Here is a 23344-nt window from a genome sequence, read left to right on the forward strand (position 1 = left end):
TATGGGGTTGCAAAGAGTTGGACATGACTGAGTGACTGTGACCTGAACTGTACCATTTTTCTAGATTCCACTTGTATGCATTAGTATACAGTATTTGTTTTTCTCTTCCTGACTTACATCATTCTGACAGACTCTAAATCCATCCACATCCCTATGAATAACCCAATTTCATTCCTTTTGAAGGCTGAGTAATATCCCATTGTACATATGTACTACATTTTCTTTATCCATTCATCAGTAGATGGACATCTAGGTTGTTCTAATGTTCTGACTATGACTCCTCTAGGCCTTGCCTCTGCCTGGAACGTCTTTTTGCTGAAAGTCACGCCACTCTTTTCTGTCCTAAGAAAGTCTTTGCATACTTCCTTTCTTCTTTCCAAATCCTCTCCTTCAGATTCAATACATTAAAAAAAAATCCTCAAGAACTTTTAAATTAACTGCTATAACATTTACGTTATTTCATCTGTGTATGGATTTGTGAAGCACATTATTAGACTGTGAACTCCTTCAAGAAGCGCTGTCTGGTTTTTGGTGGCTGCCTCTGCCACCCTTGAGCGGGTTCCCAGCTCTCAGCAGGCGCTCAGACGACCTGTGCAGAAAGCGTCCTCTAGGGCGTCCTGGAGGCTATGGTCCTCTCCTGCTTAGCGGCCCTTCAAGTACAGATCCCAGAGGAACTACTTTTCCCAGTGGCCGTCTCACCGGGGCCTCCCGAGACGTGCGGAAGCGGGAATCAGATGATTTTGCATTCAAGCTCTGCTCAAGTGGCGGCTCTGCTCAAGGGGCGGGACCCGCGGGACCCGCCCCCCGCCCCCCGCCCCATCCCCGGTCAGCCGGAAGCCATTCTCCAAATTCCAAACACACCCAGACTAGTCACTTCCCGGTACTCTTCCCACACTTCCAAGGCCGGCCGCACCCACTGCCCTTCAACTTGGGCCGCCTGCGCCTCCGGAGGCTCGAGCGGCGCAGAGAACGGCGGAACCGCCAATCACGCTTCTTCTTGCCCGGAAGGGGCGGTGCCCAGGGCGCGTCTCTCCGAGTGCGACCCCGGATTGGCTGCGCCCGGGCTCGGCGGCGGCCCCGGATTGGCTGGGCCCGGGAGCTCGGCGGCGGCGGGACTTTTCGGATGTGTCGGCGGCGGCCAGGAGGCAGCGGTTGGACTGAGCCGGGCCGGTGCAGTCGGCGGCGGGATTGGGGACGCGCGCGCGGCGTATGCCGGGCTCCCGCCCGCGGTTTGCAGAGCCTTCTCCTCCCTCGCCTGCCCGGAGCCGCGGAAGCATGGACCGGCACAGGCCGCGGCTGCGTGCCCCGGCGCAGCGCTCGGTCGCCGGGGCCGCCTACCCCGCCTCCTCCCCGGGCCGCAGCCGCCGGGACAGCGAGGCGCCGCGCAGGAAGGGCCTGCAGCGCCCTCCGCCGCCCCGCGGCCGCGCGGCGCCTGCGGAGAAACGCCCCAAGTTTGTAAGTTGGGTCTGGGTCCGGGCGGGCTGAGGCCCGGTGCTGGGTCCCTCGGTTTTCCTCAGCTCCGGTCTGGCCGACAGTGTGGGCGGGTTCCCTGGACCGAGCCGTGAGCTACGCTTTGTTCTAGATCGTCAGAGCTGCCGTCTCCTCACGGGTTATGACGGCAGCGCCCAGTTCTGTTTGGATCCTTTAACAAACATCTGATCACTGCCCCAACTTCCTAAGGCTGTCGTGAGAAGCAGCTTCAAACGTTTCACTCTTGATGTCTCTCGTGCACTTTGAATTTTTAAGTTAAACTTTTCCTTTTTCCTTTAGCATCTGAGGGTATGAGATATATCGAAGTGATCTTTAGGTGATAGGTTTGCTTTTTCAGCTTCATGTTTTAATTCCCAAGAAGTTTTTTTTTTTCCAAGAAGAAGTTTTTAAAAGTAGATTATAACTTTACACATTGAAACGGCTCGTTTTAAAACTTGGCGGGTCATGCAGTCACCGCTAAAGAATGTTTTGGTTAGTTTGGAAAGAATTCTGAAGTATTTGAAACCTGCTATTCCGGTTGCTTGTCTTACTCACTTTAACGGTCAAAGAAGTGTCGTGATTAGCGCCTTGTAAATCTTCGTATTGGCACTAACTAGTGAAAGAAGAGAGAAGATTGTTTTGTTGTCTGTGTGTAAATAAATCACAAGCAAATTACATAGAGGGTTGGTACATTTGGAGTGAGACAGAATTGAAAATTTAATACCCTCCATTTTACTTAGAAATACGGAAAAACATTTTAGTCATAGGTGAAATTTTAGAGTACAGCTTGTTCCTTCTGTGAACAAATGAAAGTTGTTAGACATGTGAGTCAAGATAACACAAATTAAGGGATGAAGGCTTGTGGAGGAGGAGTGAGTAGCTACATATAACAGTCAAAAATGACACATGAATAAAACAGCAGAGCCTGAGATGTATCAGAATACTGAAAATGAAGGACAGCATGGATTAATGATGCAAAATTAAGTATCAAGGTGACCATAGGAATGGTGAAATTTTACAAAGGGGATCAACTGTGTTATTGACTGTTATCTTAACATGGCTGAGGAATAAATAAGACAGAGTTGGCAGTGAAAGATTCTACCCCATATGGGAAGAATCCACTGGGCAATGACTTTTTTTCTTTTTACTCTCTGGGTTAATGTCATCATTCCAGTTTGTCTCTGACTCCTGTCCTCCAGAATGTATGAGATGTAATTTTCTGTGACTCCTTCCAGCAAGGAGGTCATGAAAGAAGAACCTAAAATAATATTAATAGGTTTCATTTCCTTGAAGGATGTATCAGGTGATGTGAGTTCTAGGTTCTGTGCTGTTTTTCACTTCTTAGGTATGTTGTAAAGATGAAAAAATGTCTAAAGACACACACTTTTAAGCCCTCGGTCTAATAAATACATTTAAAATACTGTGCGTGTTTTTAGATTGGTAGAAGTCTGATTTGAATCATGACTTTAAATTAATTTAGAAGTAATTTGGTTTCTTTGTAATCTCATAAACTAATTTAGATTCTTGCTTACATGATAATTTCTTGGTATTTTCCATTTTACTTATTCTGTCATCAGCTGTGTCCAATCTGTTTAACTTATTCTGAATATTTGTATTATCAATTATCTTTTATTTCTATAAGTTCCATTTGCTTCTTTTTCAAATCTGCCTGGTTACTGTATTCTTTATATTGCTGTTTCTTATTCCTTTGTTCCTTTAGACACTGCCTATTTTACTCTTTTTCTTCTGTATTTGGCATTTATGGTATGTGCATCTTTGGACTGTGTATAGTGACTTGCGCCCGTGGTAGAGTGGTCTCTCCCTCTGTGCTTGTTAAATTTTGTATTGGTAATTTTAATGCTTAATCTTAACCTGTCTTCTAGGAGTCCTAACTCGGGAGAGTTTTCTTTGGGCATGATCTGAGTCTATTTCTACTAGGAGCCTGAAAGTGCCATCTCTCTGTTGGATTGGAATCATAGAGGGCCTGGAGTTGCAGGCGCAATTCTAACTCTCCTAGCCTAAGCTCAGTATTCCAGTACCAGGTTACCTTCTGAGCAGGCGTTCCCAGCCTGCCTGCTTCTCGCTGTTCTCAGTCCCACTTCAGTGATGCTTGCTAATCAGTTGGAGGGTGATTTTGGACACCACCCATTCCTCATGAGATCTCAGCAGTGCCCCAAATAGTGATTGTTCTGTCATTCAGTCTGCTGTACTGCTGGACCTCAAGTCTCTTCTTGACTTTCTCTTGATTTGGAATGAAATGTTGCTAGCTAGTGTGAATCCCTTCAGGTCACATAGTCATTAGGTCACCTGGTTGCTTTTGACTGTAACAAGTCATGCAGGTTAGTGATAATGTGCGTGACTGGTGTTTGCAAGCCACAGGATTGCAAGCTTGTGAGGAACTGTGGGTCAGTGGCCACTGGCTCCTTAGTGTAAGAAGGTAGGAGCTCTGGTCCCCACTGAATTTATCTACTTCGAACCTTGATAAAGCAGACAAATCCTTATTTTCTGCTACTTGTATAGTTGTGGGGCTCTAGTTAATGTTGAATTGTGTATAATCGTCTGTAGCATAGAACTTCTCCCCATAGATATGTGTAAATAGTAGAGATTTGTCTGTTGCAAATGTAGGATAGTTTGGCTGCACAATAAATCAGCTTCTTTTGGGCTGCTTGTGAACTTAACCACTTTGTTTCAGCAGGGGATGTGGCAAGCAGCGTGTGTGTGTGTGTGTGTGTGTGTGTGTGTGTGTGTGTGAAGGTCCTCTCTCTCTGTGTGTGTGTGTGTGTGTGTGTGTGTGTGTGTGAGAGAGAGAGAGAAGGTCCTGGAGATAGTTAACGGGGATGGGGTGCCACCAGTGGAGGCTGGAAGGACAAGGCAGGAGCCTGGGTGAAGACTTCGTGAAGGTGAAGAGAATTCAGTAGATCATTAAACTGGTACTTGCCCTAGGTCACACCATTGGTACCTGGACCCAAGTTCTATTCCCCTTCTAGAACAAAACAAAATGGTTTCCTACTCACTGTGAAAAGTCTTTCAGTGACACTAGGCGTTTAATTCTTACCTCCCACTACTAGAAATGCACAGTAGAGACAGGGGAAGTCCCTAGATCCAGAGTGAAGGCAGGACGTGTGGCTTCAGACGAAGCCTCCATCTCCAGGATGTGGATCCGGTCCTCTGAAAGGGGGCCTGTAAATTCCGTGATCCAAGCTGACAGAGTAGCTCTTCTTTTTCAGTTAGGACATCCTTTAAGAGTTCTCACAGACTTTACTGTAAATTTCACATCTCACCTTGTGGTTTCCATTGCATAGATTGTTATTACAGTATCTAGTTCTGTCACTACAGTAGCCTCAGTTTTGACATGAGAGGTCTTCACCAGATCCATTAACATCTGTATGTCTACTGTGGTTGATCGTTGTTAGTACTAACAGTTAACTTTAATGAGCCAAGCACTGTTTTAGGTTTGTCATAGATTTCAGCTCCTGTAATCTGTTTAACAACCCAGTGAGGTAGATACTATGAATTAGCCTTGTTTGCTAGAAGGGGAAACTGAGGTACAGAGGTTAAACCGCCTTTGGTTGCATCGTTGCCTGGGTGTGAGACTGGGATTCGACTCTAGGGAGGCGGGCTCCAGAGGACACATCCTTAGTCCCTCTGCTGTGTCACTCTCCCATGCTAGTGGGAGTTTTACCCATTACTGCTACATTTTTCATTCAGGAACCATTGACACTAGTTAGTAATGTCTTTAGTTAATATAGATAGTGATTTCCTGATTGTAAGCAGGTTGTGAGGTGAGAAGAGGTGTTAGGTTGCAGAACTTTTGCTTGTTGTACTGGGAACTTGAGAACTGAAATTGGGGTGGGCTTGGTGAGAATCATGTCTGCTCACCTCATTTCCTTGAGCTTCTTCAGAGGTAGAAGTGGTTGGCTGAATAATGATCCCCCCCAAAGATTCAGCTCAATTCTGTCCCTTAGTCATGTCCAACTCTTTGCGACCCCATGGACTGCAGCACGCCAGGCCTCCCTGTCCATCATGAACTCTGAGACCTTACTCAAACTCATGTTCAGTGATGCCATCCAACCATCTCATCCTCTGTTGTCCCCTTCTCTTCCTGCCTTCAGTCTTTCGCAGCATCAGGGTCTTTTCCAATGAGTCAGTTCTTCACATCAGGTGGCCAAAGTATTGGAGTTTCAGCTTCAGCATCAGTCCTTCCAATGAATATTCAGGATTGGTTTCCTTTAGGATGGACTGGTTTGATATCTTTGCTGTCCAAGGGACTCTCAAGGGTCTTTTCCAACACCACAGTTCAAAAGCATCACATCTTAATTTCTGGAGCCTGGTTACCTTATGACAAAAAAGGACATTGTAGGCATAATTAAGTTTTAAAAATGGAGATATTATTCTGGGTTATCTGGGTGGACCCTACTTGCAAACACATTTCCTTAAGAGAGGAGGTAGAGGGAGATTTGACTACAGAAAGGTAAGAAGATGTGGTGGCTGCAAGGCAGAGGCGGGAGATGCAGTGACAACGCTAAAGAACGCTCTAGTCACCAGAGACTGGGAGAGGCAGGGGCTGTTCCCATAGAGTCCGGGGAGATCGGCCCTCCTGACACCTTGATTTTAGCCACTTTGGAAACATTTCTGTTGTTTTAAGCCATCGTTGTGGTATTAATTTGTTACTGCCGCCACAGGAAACTAACGGCAGGTATAGTTATGAGGATGACCACATTGAAAGTTTTGGCTTCACAACTTGTAAATGTATGCTTTAGGAGAACCATCAGATCATTCGAATCTCTTCCTGTGGTATCGTTTATTTTAGATTTGTGATCTGAGTGAAAAGAAGATAACCACAGTTTGGTTTCCTAGAAAGACAAGAACCTTCATTCATTTTGCTGTGCTGTATCTTTCTCATAAAGCGACTATGATAATAGAAAAAAATAAGTTTACTTTTGTTTGTTAATAAGACTTATTAAAAGAAACAAAATATATCCACTGGCTTTTGGGGAGCATATTAGCTGCTGAAAACAGATGATAGATGGTACATACACTTCTGGATCATGTGGATCTTTGTAAGAAGGGGTGGGAGCAGGGATGATTGTTTTAGATTTAGAGCAAGGCTTAATTGCCTTTTTCAAAGACTCATGTCTTTAATTATGAAGCAGGCAAACTGACATACATTTATTGCACTGTGAAACCTTGCATCTCATCTAGTCTGTCTTGCAGCAATTGCTTCTGAACAGATGTTACCTGAAACACCTTTGTGCAGTTGGTAGAATGCTAAAATTTGTCATGCTTTTATTATTGTTGTCTTAAATTAACTCTGCTTTATGGCATAACTTTATTGCTGTGTCCTAGAATCTTTATATATTTATTGCCTTATAAATTGGATTTAAAATTGGCTTTTTATATGGAATGTGAATTAACGTGTGTGTAACTTGTTTATGCTTACAGAATAACACAAGACAAAACTGCTTTATGTTGCACTAATGCAGTTGTCTTTAACTCAGCACATCGTATACTGTCTCCAAACTCGGAGTGAAATGAATGCTACAGAATATGCTTACGATCACACTCTGCTTGTTTATCCCAGAAACTAATTTGACTTTTAGATCTATAAAATATAGATTAAACATAACCTTTTACTTCATGGGATATTAAGGATCAAAGCATGAGCTTTCTTTGAACAGGATCTACAAAGGTAACGCTCTCTCAATAGCAGCAGGGTGGCATTGAAACACCATAGTGCCGAGAGTAATTTTCGCAAATAGCAAATCACATAATGGTTATTAACTTAGGGGAGAATTTAAGAGTTTCAGTAAGTTAAGTTTTGATACTGGAATATTCAGAGTACTGTCTAATGAAAACTACTTGGAAATGCTTGCCATAGATTTTGTTCTTCAAATGATCAATTACGATCCTTTCTCATAAATTTTCTGTAGAAGAGACATTATAAATAATATTTCGGGGCAATGACTTGGGTCACTTTTAGGGCTTGGATTCCAGCTGAGTCACTTATTAGCTGTGTGAACTTAGGCGAGTTGTTTAACCTCACTCTGTGCCCGTTTCCTCATATGTAAAAGGAAGTTGTGGGGAGATTAGAAGTTAAATGTGATGGGTTGAGAACGGTACCTGTAACAGCGTTTAGACTCTATCTAAATATTTACCATTTATAGTTTTGTTGTTGTCATCATTGGTAGTAATAGTAGTAGTGGTAGTACAATTTTTGTGTAGGCTTTAGGGCATTGGGAACATTACAATGCATATTTGAATAACTTTCTTACATTGGGAAATCTTAATTGGGCCATACTTTTTCCTCATGATGAGATGGAGGCATTCTATTCCCTAGTTTTACCCTGACATGTCAGCTGACATGCCCAGTGATGGAGACTTCTGATTCTTAATGACTGAAAAGTCAGAGCAAGTTTCTGAATCTTTGGGAGGGGAATGTTTTTATTTGCAAAACGAGTTTCATGCAACTATGAAACTTGAGTACCAATGAAACTTACAAAAAGGAACTTGCAAAGGAAACAACCTCAAATTTAGGAAAAAAATTCTTGTGAAACTCCATTGTGATTTGAATGATAGTAAAAATAATGTTACTTATATATGTATATATAAAAAGCTAAGTATAAATCTTTATGCTTCTGGCTCTTTTACAAAACAGATTTACATATAAAATCCAAAACAAAACTATAAAACTTATAAAGTTCAAATTGGTAACGTTAATGTGATTGATGATTTTTGTTGAAATTACATCCTCATTATTAGATTTATTAGTGGAAAGATACGTGTGTGGTTTGCTGGGCTCCTTTTTGTCACCTTGGCTCTTGGGGCAGAAGTGGGACTCCGGAGCTGAGGAGGCTCAGCACAGAGTGTGCATCCAAAGGCCCAGCTTGCGCGGCGGGCAGAGACCTGTCACCGAACACCTCCATCTTTCTCCCGAGGCCTGGACTGGAGGCTCTGAAGTGAACAGCCTCACTGGCTCTTCTGGCTGGAGTAGTGAACTCTTGTAATGTGTTTATGATAAAAAAGAGCCATATGTATTTTTTTTTTTAAAGTAAATTATATGAAGCTGTTGAAAAAGAGCAGAAAGAATTGGAGCCAAGGCCACCAGTCCCTGTATTCATCTTTTCTTGAAATGTAACTTTCTGTAGCTGTAGGTTTATTGTTCCTTGAATAGTGTCATTTTCGAATTACCTTTTGGACCTGAGTTTTTCCTAAGTGCAGGAGTTTGTGAAACCTACGCAGCATGCTGTCCTTGTTGTCTGGCCTGCCGACACCATGTTGGTACTGCACATAAATGCAGGCGTGTTCACCCAAAGTGCCTGAGGGAATGTGGTTTAGAGAGGGCTTCCCCGGTGGCTCAGCTGGTAAAGAATCTGCCTGCAATGTAGGAGATGTGGGTTTGATCCCTGGGCTGGGAAGATCCCCTGAAGAAGGGAATGGCTACCCACTCCAGTATTCTGGCCTGGAGAATTCTGTGAACTGTAGCGGCTTTCAATTTCAGATTGTCCAGGACGTGCTTGGTGGTGACGGTTTAGTCACTAAGTTGTGTCCGACTCTTGTGACCCTGTGGACTGTAGCCCGTCAGGCTCCTCTGTCCCTGGGATCTCCCAGGTGAGAATATTGAAGTGGGTTGCCACTTCCTTCTCCACCAGAATGTGCTTGCTTTGTTTCTAATGTTTAATATAATCTTGAAAAAATAGAAAGTTTTAAAATTCTGATAGAATTGGAGAGTCTGTAGAAGGGCCCTGCAGACCTCAGTTTGAGGAACTTGGAGATGACTTGAGGAGTTAGGAGAGTCCCCGCACAGGCAAAAGTTTTGTCCCTTTGTTTAGTGTTTCATTTCGTGATTAGTAAGTATTTATCAGTAGTGAACCAGAAGTGATTAGTAAGTGTTTATCAGTAGTGAACGATTGTATATAATGTGCTTCAAAACAGTCTACCTCTAAATGGTTTTCTGAGGGTCAGCATTTCCCTTGCAGCCTTTAAAAAATACATTTTATCTTACAAAAGTGGTATAGAACACCATGTACTGCTCACCAGTAAGCTTCAGAAGTGAAACATCATAAATCCTACTGAAATGTTCATTTCTTCCCCTTCTGTCCATATCTCCTTATTATCTTTGCTTTTCATTTCTTTGAAATAAGGGCTTATGTGATTTAAACTTTTTTCCATTTTAATTTTTTTTTTGGTGAGGGGGTTTCCAATTTATATTTATCTCTTTTCCCCTAAAAATATTCCCATGAATGGAATTAGTACCCAATAACTTTCTAATCTCTCCACCATTGAGCATCATAGCCCATCTTAAATACCTGAAAAGGAGGGGGCGCTATGACTTAATGTATGAAACATCTCCTAAGGGCATCCTGTGTGCTAAGGGCCTTGGGATATTCCCAGGTAGCTGTGGTCTATGTCAGACCTTCAAGGAAAAGATGTCTAAGTAACTTGTCCAAAACTCATCAGAGAAATTATTGCTAATTCTAGGTCATTATAGATGTTAAAAAAAAAAGTATATGCCTTTTTTGGAGATAAAGTATAGAATTTCTTAAAACTCTCAGTATGATATTGATACGTGGATTGATCTAATTGTAAGATACTTAATGTTACGTTTATTTTTCCAATTTTATTGTGAGGTATCTTCCCAGGATGTGGGGGACTTTTTCCTGTAGTCACTGCTGAGGCAGGCGTTTATTTGGGTGTCATAAAAATGAAACTTTGTTAACATTCAGTTTTTAACCAGGATTTGCAAATTGGTGACATTAATTATGGATTGTTCTGTGGTATTAAACTGTTTCTGTTTATCAAAACTTTGGATGGAATGCAATTCAAATGACAATTACAGTTCATTTCTAATGAAAAATTTGACAGCCTGAGAAATGAACATGAAAGATAGAATTCACATAATCTATATTCAGAAATCCAATGTGACAGTTTCGTTTCTTTATAAAAGGTGATGGTTTCCATTAAAACCATGTTTTCACTGCACTCACCTCTCTTCTGAGGGTGTTATTTTACTCTTATTGACATGTTATCTCGAGCCTGCTTTCAGTTGCTATGTGCATATGTTTGTAAGCTTTTGGGAAGTCACTTTCTTTCTTGGTGGTGCCTGGTAAGCTTACAATGTGAACACTTGGTTAATTGAAAAATCTATGCAAAATAGTTCTTGTAATCTTATACCACCTGAATCACTAATCTATTCATGATTAATTTAAATTTAAATGTCATTGATATACCTTTAACGTCTGTTTTCTTTTCTCTAAAAGATTGTGGTGGGGGTGGGTGAGGGCCTGTGAGTGTGTGCTTAGTCGCTCGGTTGTGTCCGACTCTTTGCGACCCCATGGATTATAGCCCACTAGGCCCATGGGATTTTCCAGGCAAGAGGTCCAGAGCGGGTTGCCATTTCCTACATGAGAGGATTTTCCTGATCAGGGATCGAATCCATGTCCCCTTTGCAGGCGGATTCTTTACTGCTACCACCACCTGGGAGGGCCTGCAGAGACTACTTGAAACATACCTGGGTCATTGGAGGGCTGAGCCTGCTGACTCAGGTCCTCCAGGGGCCGGGCAGTGTGGCTTAAAACCTGCCTCCCACCCCAACCATTGTTACAGAGAGGCTTGGCTTATATGTCTTTGGGTGAATTAGCTTCTGTGCCTCAGTTACCCTGTCTGTAAAATGGGATAGATAGTCATAGTATTGTGAGGATTAGTCGAGGTAATGCATGTTATTAAAATAGCTTGGGCACAAAACTAGCAGTTAATATATGACAGCTGTTATTACATCTCTTTCTGGAATTGCCATGTGGTTAGGGCCTGATAAACTAGTTGTAAGTTAAAAATATCATAAGTCAAAAGTGCATGTACTATGCCTAACCTGCTGAACATCATAGCTTAGCTTAGGCTGCTTTAAACATTCTTGGAACATTGCATTGGCTTTTAGTCAAGCAAACGCATCTAGCAGAAAGCCTGTTCTGTGATGAAGTGTTGAATGTCTCTTGTCACGTGTTGAACACTGTTCTGAAGGTGGTAGACAGGCTGGTCGTCCGGTCTGGAGCAGTTGCGTCCCCTGTGACCACGTGGCTGATGGGGCTGTGGCTGCCACCCTGCCCAGCATCTGGGGGGGACCCTGCCCCTGTCGTTAGCCTAGAAAGGGTCAGAATTTAAAATCTGGAGTACAGTGTCTAGTGAGTAAGTATAAGTTTTGCATCTTCGTAAAGTCACCCCTTTCTAGGTGGGAGACTGTAATTGTATCCTTTTGATTCTTTCCCAGACCCCAGAGTGGGGGAGATTTCCACGTCTGCAGTGCAGGACATCCTGAAGGGCAGGTGACCAGATCTCAGTTACTGACAGTATCTTGACCTTGCTCCTTCTGCTGCCCACCTCCCTCCGCCCTCCTTCCCCCGTTCCTGGTGTCCAGGGCCCTGTTCTTGTGTCCAGGGACCTGACCTCAATTCCAGTGGGGCCACATAAAGAGCTTGGTCCCTGGGTGCATCCCCCTCCTTTCTGTTTCATCTAGACCTTCATCTTCTGCCCTTGCCTCTCTTTCTTTCTCTGCCAGCCTCCTGCTGACAGCATTTGCTCCACACCCTACAGAAGTTACCCAGGACTCTTTTTGAACTAGGATGCCTTCACATTCCTTGCCTCCTCAAGCCTGATATAACATGGAATATCAGTAAATAAAAGAACACTGGCCTCCATGTGCACTTGCTTCCTGTCTCCAAGCCTGGAGTGACCTGACAGGCTTCTCAGTGAGGGACCCACGCTCTGTGGCCGGGGGAGACCCCGCGAGCCCTGCAGCCTGCGATGTCGGGGCTCTGGACCTGCTGGCTGGCAGGGCCTGCAGCCTGCCGTCGCAGTCATCACTGGCACTGCACTCACTCAGCTCTCTGGTGGACTGTGCACTCCTTAATCACTTTCTGCAGTGCTCTGAAGCAGGACCCTCACGACCCTGGTGTTGCGCTTGATGGGACTGAGGCGAGGAGAGAGGTGCTGCGCTGGGGACGAGGCTGTGGGCGGCACGCAGCCAGGCGGGCCTGGGCTTTGAGCTAGCTTTCTGGCTGCTGCTGTTGCTTAGTCACCCCCTTGTGTCTGATTCTTTTTCAACCCCATGGATTGAGGATTTTCCAGGCAAGAATACTGGTGTGGGTTGCCATTTCCTTTCTCCAGGGGATCTTCCTGACCCAGAGATCGAACCCACATCTCCTGCCTTTGTTTCCTGCATCGCAGGTGGACTCTCTGACTGCTGAGCCTTTGGAAGGCCCTGCTTTTTGGTTCCATCCTTTTTTACTTCTCTCAGCGTTTATGCTGAGACTGTATTCACTCTTTTTACCTTCTCTATGGGCCTGATTCCTTTTTGTTGTTAATAGTGTTTTAAATTGAAAAAGTAATGTATGAACCTCTTAAAAAGCCCAACAGAATGAGTTCAGTGTGAAATTCACCGACTCCCTTACATCCCGGTTGAGATTTTCCCCACACAGAAACAGTGATGACTTTCATCATTTTCACTTGGATGCTTTACTGATACTCGGTGTGTATGCGTAGCTCCCACTTGGAGCTGCCCTGGCGCAGCATTCGCTGGAACTGTCTTAGAGATCATTTCTCCTGCATCTCCACGCTCAGCCTTGACACCTTCAAAGAGAAGTTAAAGGTCATATTGCTTGAACTGGCTCAATTTCCTGCTGTTGCACCGATAATCTATATCTGCAACGCTTCCTCCTTTCTCCTCCAGTATCTGTAGAAGTGTCTGGTTTTCTATTCCGGGTTAGCCCCTTTGCCCCTGATCTTCATCCAGTTCCACTGCAAGAGGTGGTTTCACTCTTCACAGGTCCCATCTTATTAAAATGCTCAAACATCTTCTACTCGGAAAGAAAGAGCAGGAGCAAAACCAAACACCCACCTCTCCCAACTGTCCCATGACCCAGACACCGCTCTGTACCGTGCTGTTTCCTTCCCTCATAGTCAAGTTCTGTGAACTTGTCGCTCTCATTTATTCTGTAAATATTTGAGTGACACAGTTGGGTACAGTTTGGTCCTTGACTTCAGGAGGCTTGCACTCCGTCTGGCATGGACATAGAGGTGCAGTATTACCAGAGAGCCCATACTGTGTCGTTTTTAAGACCTCAGACTCTGAAGTTAGCCTGGGTTTAAGTCCTGGCTCTGAAATTGGTAGCTCTGTGACTTTGGCAAATTGCTTTTGTTACTGTTGTTGTTTATTTATTCATCTATGAGGTGGGAACAGTAGTATCTGTATTATAGTTAAACATGATGTTTCAATATGTTATATTGGGGGTTAACATGTGAGTACTAAACAGCTCTCAGCTCATTGCTCCTGTCATGATGGCATTAGCCAAGGGTAGAGAGCACTTGTAAAGGGGGGATTCAGACACCTCCCACAGGCTTTTCTACTTTTGCTTGTGTCTTTCCACTAAAATTTGGCAGGTCAATTACTGCCAACCCAGTGGCTGGTCTTCATCTTCAGTTCAGTTCAGTTCAGTAGCTCAGTCATGTCCGACCCTTTGCGACCCCACGGACTGCAGCACACCAGGCCTCCCTGTCCATCACCAACTCCTGGAGTTTACCCAAACTCATGTCCATTGAGTCGGTGATGCCATCCAACCATCTCATCCTCTGTCGTCCCCTTCTCCTCCCACCTTCAATCTTTCCCAGCATCAGGGTCTTTCCAAATGAGTCAGTTCCTCGCATCAGGTGACCAAAGTGTTGGAGCTTCATCTTACTGGACTTCAGAGTATGAGCACTGACCCATCATTTCTTCAAATCTTTTCTCTAACTTGTTCTTCTCTTCTAATCTTTGCTTATCCATCTTCCTACCCTCTTGGTGTTCCAAATACTATCTCTTTGATCTTTTACTTTTTTGGACTTGAGATTTCCCTCCAGCATGGATTCCTTCATTTCACTGGCTACCTGGTGATACAGGCATCTACCTGTGTCAGTGCTGTTCATTACGGCTTTCAGTGATGATGGAGCTTTCTGCTCTGCTGTGTCCAGTTTGATATCCACTAGTCATATGTGGCTAATGCTGTTAGAGGGCTGATTTTTAATTTGATTTAGTTGGAATTAACTTTTGAAATAGCCATATGTGACTAATGGCTAATGCCATACTTTGACCCACATTCGTGTTTAAAGGGACTGCCTGTGGTCTCAGAGTCTTTATTTGTAGGTCAGACTGCCTTCCAGTGATGTGAGGGTTTGTTCCTGGATAACTTGCACATCTTGTTCAGGCAAAGGTGATACACTTTCACAGCCTCTGAAGCTACACAGCGATGGGTTTGAGAGTGAAACACCATCAGTGATAACAGAAACAGGCTTGGGGTCACATCTGTTAGAATGGCTGTCATCAAGAAAAGAAAGCAAGTTTTGGTGAGAATGTGGAGGAAAGGGAACCCTTGCACACTGTTGCAGGGACTGTAAGCTGGTTCAGCCTCTAAGGAAAACAGTATGGAGGTTTTTCAGAAATTAAAAATAGAACTATTATATGACTCATTAATCCCAGCTGTGGGTATATGTCTAAAATAAATGAAAACTGAACCTCGAAAAGGTATCTGTGATGCTTCCCTGGTGGTCTAGATTGGCCAAGAATCTGCTTGCCAATGCAGGGGACATGGATTCAATCCCTGACCTGGGAAGGTTCTACTTGCCACGGAACAGCTGAGCCCAGGGCCACAACTACTGCACCCTTGCTCTTGAGCTTGCAAACTACATCTAATAAAGCCTGTGTGCCTGGAACCCATGCTTCTCAAGAGAAGCCCATTGCAGTGAGAAATCCATGCACTGCAACTAGAGAGTAGCCCCCACTTGACACAATTAGTGAAAAACCCGCATGGAGCAACAAAACTGGGCACAGCCAAAAAAAGAGCTATCTGGAGTCACATGTTTATTGCAGCGTTACTCACAGTAGCCAAGATAGAAAGCAACTTCAGTGCCTATCCACAGGTGAACGGACAAAGAAGGTTCGGCACATACTGAGTATATACAGTGGGATTAAATCCATCTGGGAGAAAGACATGCTGCCGTTTGTGACAACGTGGTTGAACCTTGAGGGCATTATGCTAAGTGAGAAAAGCCTAAGGGAGAAAGACAAATACTGTATGATATTACCTATATGTAGAATCTGAAAAAGCAGGGTAGGGGAATGTGTTAAAGGAGGTCAACTTTGGAGAGATGAGTTAAAGGGTATAAACTTATAATTAGAAGATAAGTTCTGGAAGTCTACCGTACGGCATAGTGGTTATAGTCAACAATGGTGTATCATAAACTACAGAGTTGTTCAGAGATTAGATCTTAATGTTCTCAGCATTAAAAAGATGATAATTATGTGATGTGATAAAAGTGTTAGCTAAAGCTACTGTGGCAATCATATTGCAAAATATAAATGTATCAGTCAACATGTTGTATACCTTAAAGTTACACGATATTATGTGTAAATTATATCTCCATAATATAAAAAGCAGGTACAGTAGGTTTATCTTCGTATCCTCACAGGAGCAACAGTAATCAGTCATCTGCTCTAGGTTATGATCACTGGGGACTCCTGCGCCTGTGGCTGTCAGCTGCTGACTCCCCCATAACCCTTGCTGACTTATTAATGTGCTTGAATGGTGTGGTAATCAGTATAAAACTATGTGCGTCCAGAAGTCCTTTACAAACATACTTGGGTTGTTACTAGAGTCATCACTAGAGTCTCCTTGGCTTTGTTGGAGGATTGCCAAAGGCAGTTTAGTCTGCAGTTGCTTGATCTTACAGCTTGACTATAGAAATTGGTGTGTTCAAAACCCAAATTGTGACATAGAATGTTATGTGTTGGAATGTGGCTGTATCATTATGTAACACAGTGTAAGTTTGATACAGTATTGGAATGCTGTGTGTCTAATCTCATTCATGCATTTCTCTCTCCAAATATCTCAAATTTCTTTGGATAAGAAGTGCAATGAAGAATATTAAGGTGAGGAACCCATGTGTCTCAGCACCTGTAGCACTGGAAAGATAGTTACTAATATTATTTTTGAATAGCTGAAAAGGGAAATAAGTGACCTAGGTTATTTATTTTTTCCTCTGAAAGCTATTGAATTGTAAACTCCTTAGAGGGCAGATGCTATGTTTTATAGGTATTTATATACCAGACCAGACATGATGTCTTGCTAGCTTACGTGCATGCTCAGTCACTTCAGTCGTGTCTGACTTGTTGACACTGTGGACCATGGCCCGCCAGGCTCCTCTGTCCACAGGATTCTCCAGGCAAGAGTAGTGGAGGGGCTGCCACGTCCTCCTTCATGAGATCTTCTGAACCTGCGTCTCTGACATCTCCAGCATTGGCAGGCAGGTTCTTTACCACTAGTGCTACCTGGGAAGCTCCTTGCTATCTTAGTTGCTCAATAATGATATCTTGCTTGTTTAGTATTTCTAAAACAAGTGTCAAGTGTAACCACATTTTATGTATAGTACTGGGACTGTATGTAAGAGCTGGAATTGCGCTCTTTTTCTCCCTTCTTCAGACGTCAAGTTTGTAAATATGCAATAATCTTTTTGACTCATTTTAAGTAACAAACCAATTTAGAAGTAGTAATAAAAAGTAGTAATCAAATTATGCAAGAAAAGTTAGTGATGATTTAAAATGTTATTTAAAACAGTTCAAACTTATCAATAATTTAAAAGAAATTTTCTTTAATTAGACTTGTGTGTGTATGTATTTTAATGATATTTTGAAATGTGAATGTTTTTGTGGTTTATGTTTAGTCTTATTTGGAAGTACATGGTATATAAGGCATGTACTAAACTGTAAATTCTATGAATAACAAAAAATATTCATTACATTTCTATTTTACACTTAAGCAACTTTAAAAGATAAAAGGGAAACTCCCTAGCAAACATCTATTTTTGCGTTAGTCAATTTTCAGAAATTACAGTCCTCGCAGCTTCTTATACTCACTCCCCTCGAGTCTCAAGGTAACACTGTGTCGTCAGTATTAGAACACTTCCTAACTGCCCAGCAGGAATTACGTTGGTCTTTCTTGCTCAGATTTTATTTTCAGCTTCTTTGCCTCATAAACAATTCAGAAACTGCTTTATTTCTGCTGTGGGTCTTCCTCTCTAGGTTTGGAACGGTGAAGATGGAGGGAAGGGAAAGGGAGCGGTCTGAGCCTGGGTTTGGGTCTCATTGACTAAGACTCCGTTCTCAGACTGCCCACTCTGGTAGATCACTTGTGTGACAGTAAGTTTCCTGATCAGTGAGATGGGGCTTCGCTGGTGGCTCAGTGGTGAAAGAATCTGCCTGCAGTGGGAGACACAGTTTCGATCCCTTGATTGGGAAGATCCTGTGGGGTAGGAAATGGCAACCCACTCCAGTATTCTTGCCTCGGAAATCCCATGGACAGAGGAGCCAGGCAGGCTACAGTCCATGGGGTCAGACGAGTTAGACACGACTTAGTGACTAAACCAAGGTGAGACAACGGCTAGTTTGTCAGATCGTTGGGTGTGTTAGTGGTTACAGTAAGGCTCACTAAGTGTTGCTAGGAATGGTGATGTGAGGTGGATACCTAAGCCTTCATTTTGCAGTCTTGGTTTCTGTCTCAGTCAAGGCACAGTCACGATCTAGTTTAAGGTTAGAAAGAGCAATTGTAAAGAGGCCTGGGGCTGTCTCCTGGGGTCAAGAACAGTAAGTTTAGCTGTTCCGCTCTTGGCCTGGAGCTGAGAACTGAGAGCTGGCAGCTCCCCTTGGCTGGGATCACACGGCCTCCAGTTGCCTCCTAAGAGGCATCTGCTCCACCGCGGTGTGTCTGCAGTGTGTTGCTTCTGCTGCTCTGCCTTTCACACAGCTCATCCCAGAGCCTCACAGTCCTAGGTATGTGTGATGCTCCCGGTCCGGATTCTCATATCTGAATCCCAAGTCCGGATTTCTGGGAGAGTGAGGATGTGACTGGCTTTGCTTGAGTTCTGCTTCCTCAGCTGTGGCAGGGTTAGCTTACAAAGAACAGGAAGAGAAGGGACCGTGTGCTTGAGACACACAAGCCAACACATGTGTGCTGTAGCTGCCCCTGTGGGACTTTGGAGACCCCTTGATGCTCGGCACCGAAAGGCAGAGTTCGCAACAGTGTGCCCGGTTCAGTGGTTTCTAGCAATGGTTATATGCTCGAGTCACCGGGAGGAGCTCAGGTACTTAGGACCGGCCCTATCTTTGGGTATTTTGATTCAGTTGCTTTGGGATATTACTCAGGCATTTGTATTAGGAACAGAAAACAGAAACTCTAAACCACTGGCTTAATATGTTCCCCGCACTGTGGTATGTCTAGTTCAAAGATAAGGGAAACAAGGTTCCCGCCAGGTTTAAAAAAAGAGAAAAAGATACACACATGATCTGCCAGACAGTGATTGCAAACAGAAGAGCCATGGACGACAGGTGGAGTCACCACTGGCGATACTGAGGCTCACCACCTGTGCTGTACATGTGTGTGTGTGTTACTTACTCAGTCCATTTGCTTCCCTCACATCTCAGTCTCCCCTGAAGCTGTCAATGTCCTGAGGCCCAGGCAGCACGCTGGCTTTAGGGATGGTGTTGAGAAACTGCTGCTGACTGGAATTCTCAGCCCCAGAGAAAAATGACAGCATGTGAGAAACCCCAGCAGCTGAAAGGAGGGTGGTTCAATACCATTAACACTCAGCAAAACCCGAGAACCTGTATGCAGGTCAAGAAGGAACAGTTAGAACCAGACATGGAACAGTGGACTGGTTCCAAATTGGGAAAGGAGTACGTCAAGGCTGTATATTGTCACCGTGCTTATTTAACTTATATGCAGAGTACATCATGCGAAATGCCAGGCTAGATGAAGCACAAGCTGGAATCAAGATTGCTGGGAGAAATATCAATAACCTCAGATATGCAGATGACACCAATCTTATGGCAGAAAGTGAAGAGGAACTAAAGAGCCTCTTGATGAAGGTGAAAGAGGAGGGTGAAAAAGCTGGCTTAAAACTCAGCATTCAGAAAACGAAGATCATGGTATCTGGTCCCATCACTTCATGGCAAATAGATGGGGAAACAGTGGAAACAGTGACAGACTTTATTTTTTTGGCTCCAAAATCACTGCAGATGGTGACTGCACTCTTGAAATTAAAAGGCACTTGCTTCTTGGCAGAAAAGCTATGACCAACCTAGACAGCATGTTAAAAAGCAGAGACATCATTTGCCAACAGACCTCCGTCTAGTCAAAGCTATGGTTTTTCCAGTTGTCATGTATGGATGTGAGAGTTGGACTATAAAGAAAGCTGAGCCCCGAAGAATTGATGCTTTTGAACTGTGGTCTTGGAGAAGACTCCTGAGAGTCCCTTGGACTGCAAGGAGATCCAACCAGTCCATCCTAAAGGAGATCAGTCCTGGGTGTTCATTGGAAGGACTGATGCTGAAGTTGAAGGTCCACTCCTTGGCCACCTGATATGAAGAGTTGATTCGTTGGAAAGGAGGAGAACGGGGCAACAGAGGATGAGATGGTTGGATGCCTTCATTGACTCAATTGACATGAGTCTGAGCTAGCTCCAGGAGGTGGTGAAGGACAGGGAAGCCTGGCATGTTGCAGTCCATGGGGTCACAAATAGCTGGACACACCTGAGGGACTGAACAACAACAAAAGCAGAGTTGCTGATAAAGTGGAGTCAACTGTCACTTAGTGTTTATGTTGATACTTTGAGCATGTTGTTATGCTTAAGCATTTGTAACTGTTGCGTTAGGAGAATAAAGGCCCTCATCCTCTAGATGGCCTGGTTCGGATCTGCCCCTCTTCATCTTCTCTGGTTCAATTCCCGTCACTGCAGCGGTGCTGACTGTCTCCTAATCGCCTTTGTTCCGGCTGCTCTTTTATCTGAAGTACTTTACCCGCTTGTTCATGTAACTACCTCCTTAGTCCACTTCCAGTCTGCTCAGATGCTGCCTTCTCAGTCAGTTTTATGCTCACCCCAGTTCCTCCTTTTAAAACTGCATCCTGCAAACCCTCCCACTCTGCTTTCCGGGCCTGCCTTCCTTTGAAGAACTTTTCATTTTTAGCAGAGATCTCATCACCTAACATCTGTAACTTACCATGTTTGTTGTCTGTTTCCCCAGTGGAAGGTGAGCTTCTCTAGGACAGAAATTTTTGTTTTACTGATGGATCCCTTGCCAGTAACATAGTAATATTTAATAAATATTTGTTGAATGAATGAATGTTTTAGGAATCCCTCATTCTGTGAGGGTAAATTGTGCCCTACCAGTTTTCCCTAAATCATGGCTAAAACTTATTTCTGCTTTAGTTGTAGATCATTATTAAATATTTGCTTGTTAATTAGCAAGTATTTACACAAATGTAATTAGTATATACTTAGCAAATATAATTGGCATATAATAGAGAATCTGCCTTTTCTCCCTGTCAGCATTAAACACTTCTGTTACGGTGCTTGTCCCACTGTCTTGCATTTGGTTATTCAGTCACTTGTCATGCTGATTCTTTGGTTGTAAACTCCTAAGGGCAGGGATTGGGTCCTCTTTATATTTACTGTAGAGTCTTGCACATGTTGGGAGCCTAATTGTATTGTGTAGTAGCAAAAAAAAAAAAAAAAAAAGATTACGGGACTAGATTGAAAAATCATGTCTTATTTATGTATTTTTTTCTTATTTCTTATACTTTGTTATCTTGTCTTCGTTTGCATTAAGGGGTTATCACGTGAGTGGTATTTATCTTATCTTTCTCAAGATGGCATGGGATCATTTACATTTACAATAAGGAACAATGATAGATTTCTTTTGTTTCTGACATTAATAAGTGTCATAAAGTAGAAAAATAAAGCTAAGTCAATATATTATTGTTGCCACAGAAATTGAATTTATGTCAAAAGGATTTGTGCTTGTGATGTAGTGATTCGTATATTTTTCTTGAAATTAAGTCTCTAGCAGGTGACAGCATCAATAATTCACAAAACCAAGGAGCCTTTTGAGATAGGTTAATTTATATATGTGGATTAGAAAACAAATGAATAATGTGCTTAATGTATTCTGACATATTTGAAAATATGCATCAAGAAACAGCCTATTAAAAAGGCTGTTCACAGTATTTATTAGATTTTTATTCTTACTTCTTTTACTGTCTCATACATAACATTTTTATTTAAAAAGGAACTAATCTATATATTTCCTGCCTCATGTGAAAAGTATTATCCATAGTAATTAAAAAACTTTTCTCACTATAAAATAAATATGCTCATTCTAGACAACTGAGGAAATACAGAAAAAATGTAAAAATAAAAGTTCCCAATCCCACAATTCAGATAGATAAAATTAACAATGGTTCCTGTCTGATTTTTTCCCATAAGTATATATATTAACAAAATTAGAATTATACTGCAAATGCAATTTTACTTCAACTTTGTTTCCTATAAGCATTTTCCCTATGGCAGAACTGTAATCTATTTACTCTTTCCCATCTTCTGAGTTTTAGGTTGATTGCAATTCTGGTTATCTAAAATAACACTGTAGTGGTATATATATGTTTATATATAAGAATACATGATTGTATTTCTTATTTTCTCTGGATAGATTCTAGAAATAGAATTACTATGTTAAAGAATAATTACTAGTAGAATTCTTAGTTTGAACATTGGATTTATTTAATCAAAATTGTTCTCTAAGGTTTAACCAAATTTATTTTCTTCACGGTGATGCTAGAATGTAAACAAAATCCTTCTCAAATAATAGATGCACTGACGCTTGGTACCATATGAGCCTCAGGAATATCCAGTCTAACTTTGTGTCTTGTGCATGACATCTAAGAGATGAGGCAGTCTCAGAAATAACCTAATAGTTGGATAAGCTTCAGGAATCTCTGGGATTGTTTAAAATCTTCCTACAGTCAATACCTTACTTTTCAGCCTTCTTCAAGTGATGAAAAAGGTTTTTGGTTCTCATGACCTGGAACAAGACCTACTTGTAAATGGGTTCAGGGGTTTGAATTTTCTTTTCCTGGACCCATTAGGGAAGTTTCTGATCGGGTAGTTTAGGTGAAAGAAGGTGGAACAGCTGAAGAGAATATCTTAAAATAGATACGAAACCTGTGTTCCTAGGATTAGTCATTAGGCTTTCCCTTTGAAGGAAGGGGAGCACTAGAATTCTGCTAGAATAAAGCGTGACTTGTGAGGTGTTCAGCCCCTGTGATGTGTAATCCAGGTGAGAGTACCAAGCAGCAATTTGAGAATTGCTTTTTCTGGAGAGGTAGTTGTTTTCTCGCAGTTACGTGGCAGACTTTTGATCCTTTTGAAAACCTTGTGCCCTCTTAGAAATGAATCTTTTCTTTTCACATGTGTAAATGGTTGAATGATGCCTCCTCCTGAAAGCTGGTCTTTTACAAAGAAGGAGTTATGGAGAAGGCAGGTCTGCCTTCCTAGAGGGTGAGGGTGCTGAAGCCATAGATAATGGACAGTAGACAGGTGTTTGTCGTCCTGAAATAGGCAGGGTTACGGTTTTGAGTAAAGGAACAGATGAAGGTGCTGGTGAGCTTGTTCTGCTTCCCACCTGCTTTAACGTCGCCTCACTCACTTTCTTCTGCCTCGAACTACAAAAATGACCACATGAACAGTGAGGCGACTGAAAAAAGCTTTACTTTGTAGTATGAAAGAGCCAGCTCTGCTCTTGTCCTCAGGGCTGGCGAAGCTTCAGTGTTATTTTTGAACCCTTCTGAGATATTGGAGCCCTTGAAGAACGATATTTTCTAGGTGTATCGTGTGGTTCCTGGGAGATGACCCTTAGATTTATCCACAGGTGTGTCTAGTGTCATGGTTGCTAGTGGTAGCATTTCCCATTTCTATATTCTTTATAATTAGCATTGATATTAAAATAAAGACAGGTGTGTGGACC

General features: G+C 42.8%; 1 protein-coding gene across 5 annotated transcripts in view; it reads left to right on the forward strand.

Moving 5' to 3' along the window:
* Nucleotides 1-1126: 1126 nt before the first annotated feature.
* DIAPH3 (diaphanous related formin 3) overlaps nucleotides 1127-23344 on the forward strand; it is a 530180-nt gene continuing 507962 nt past the window's right edge. For all 5 annotated transcript variants that reach the window (XM_065901830.1, XM_065901832.1, XM_065901833.1 and 2 more), the window contains exon 1: nucleotides 1127-1455. In XM_065901830.1, the coding sequence (XP_065757902.1) occupies nucleotides 1210-1455 (246 nt within the window). In that variant the 5' untranslated portion in view covers nucleotides 1127-1209. The remainder of the gene's footprint in view (nucleotides 1456-23344) is intronic.

Source organism: Muntiacus reevesi, chromosome 11 (genome assembly GCF_963930625.1).
Source record: "Muntiacus reevesi chromosome 11, mMunRee1.1, whole genome shotgun sequence".
NCBI classification, from domain to species: Eukaryota; Metazoa; Chordata; class Mammalia; order Artiodactyla; family Cervidae; genus Muntiacus; species Muntiacus reevesi.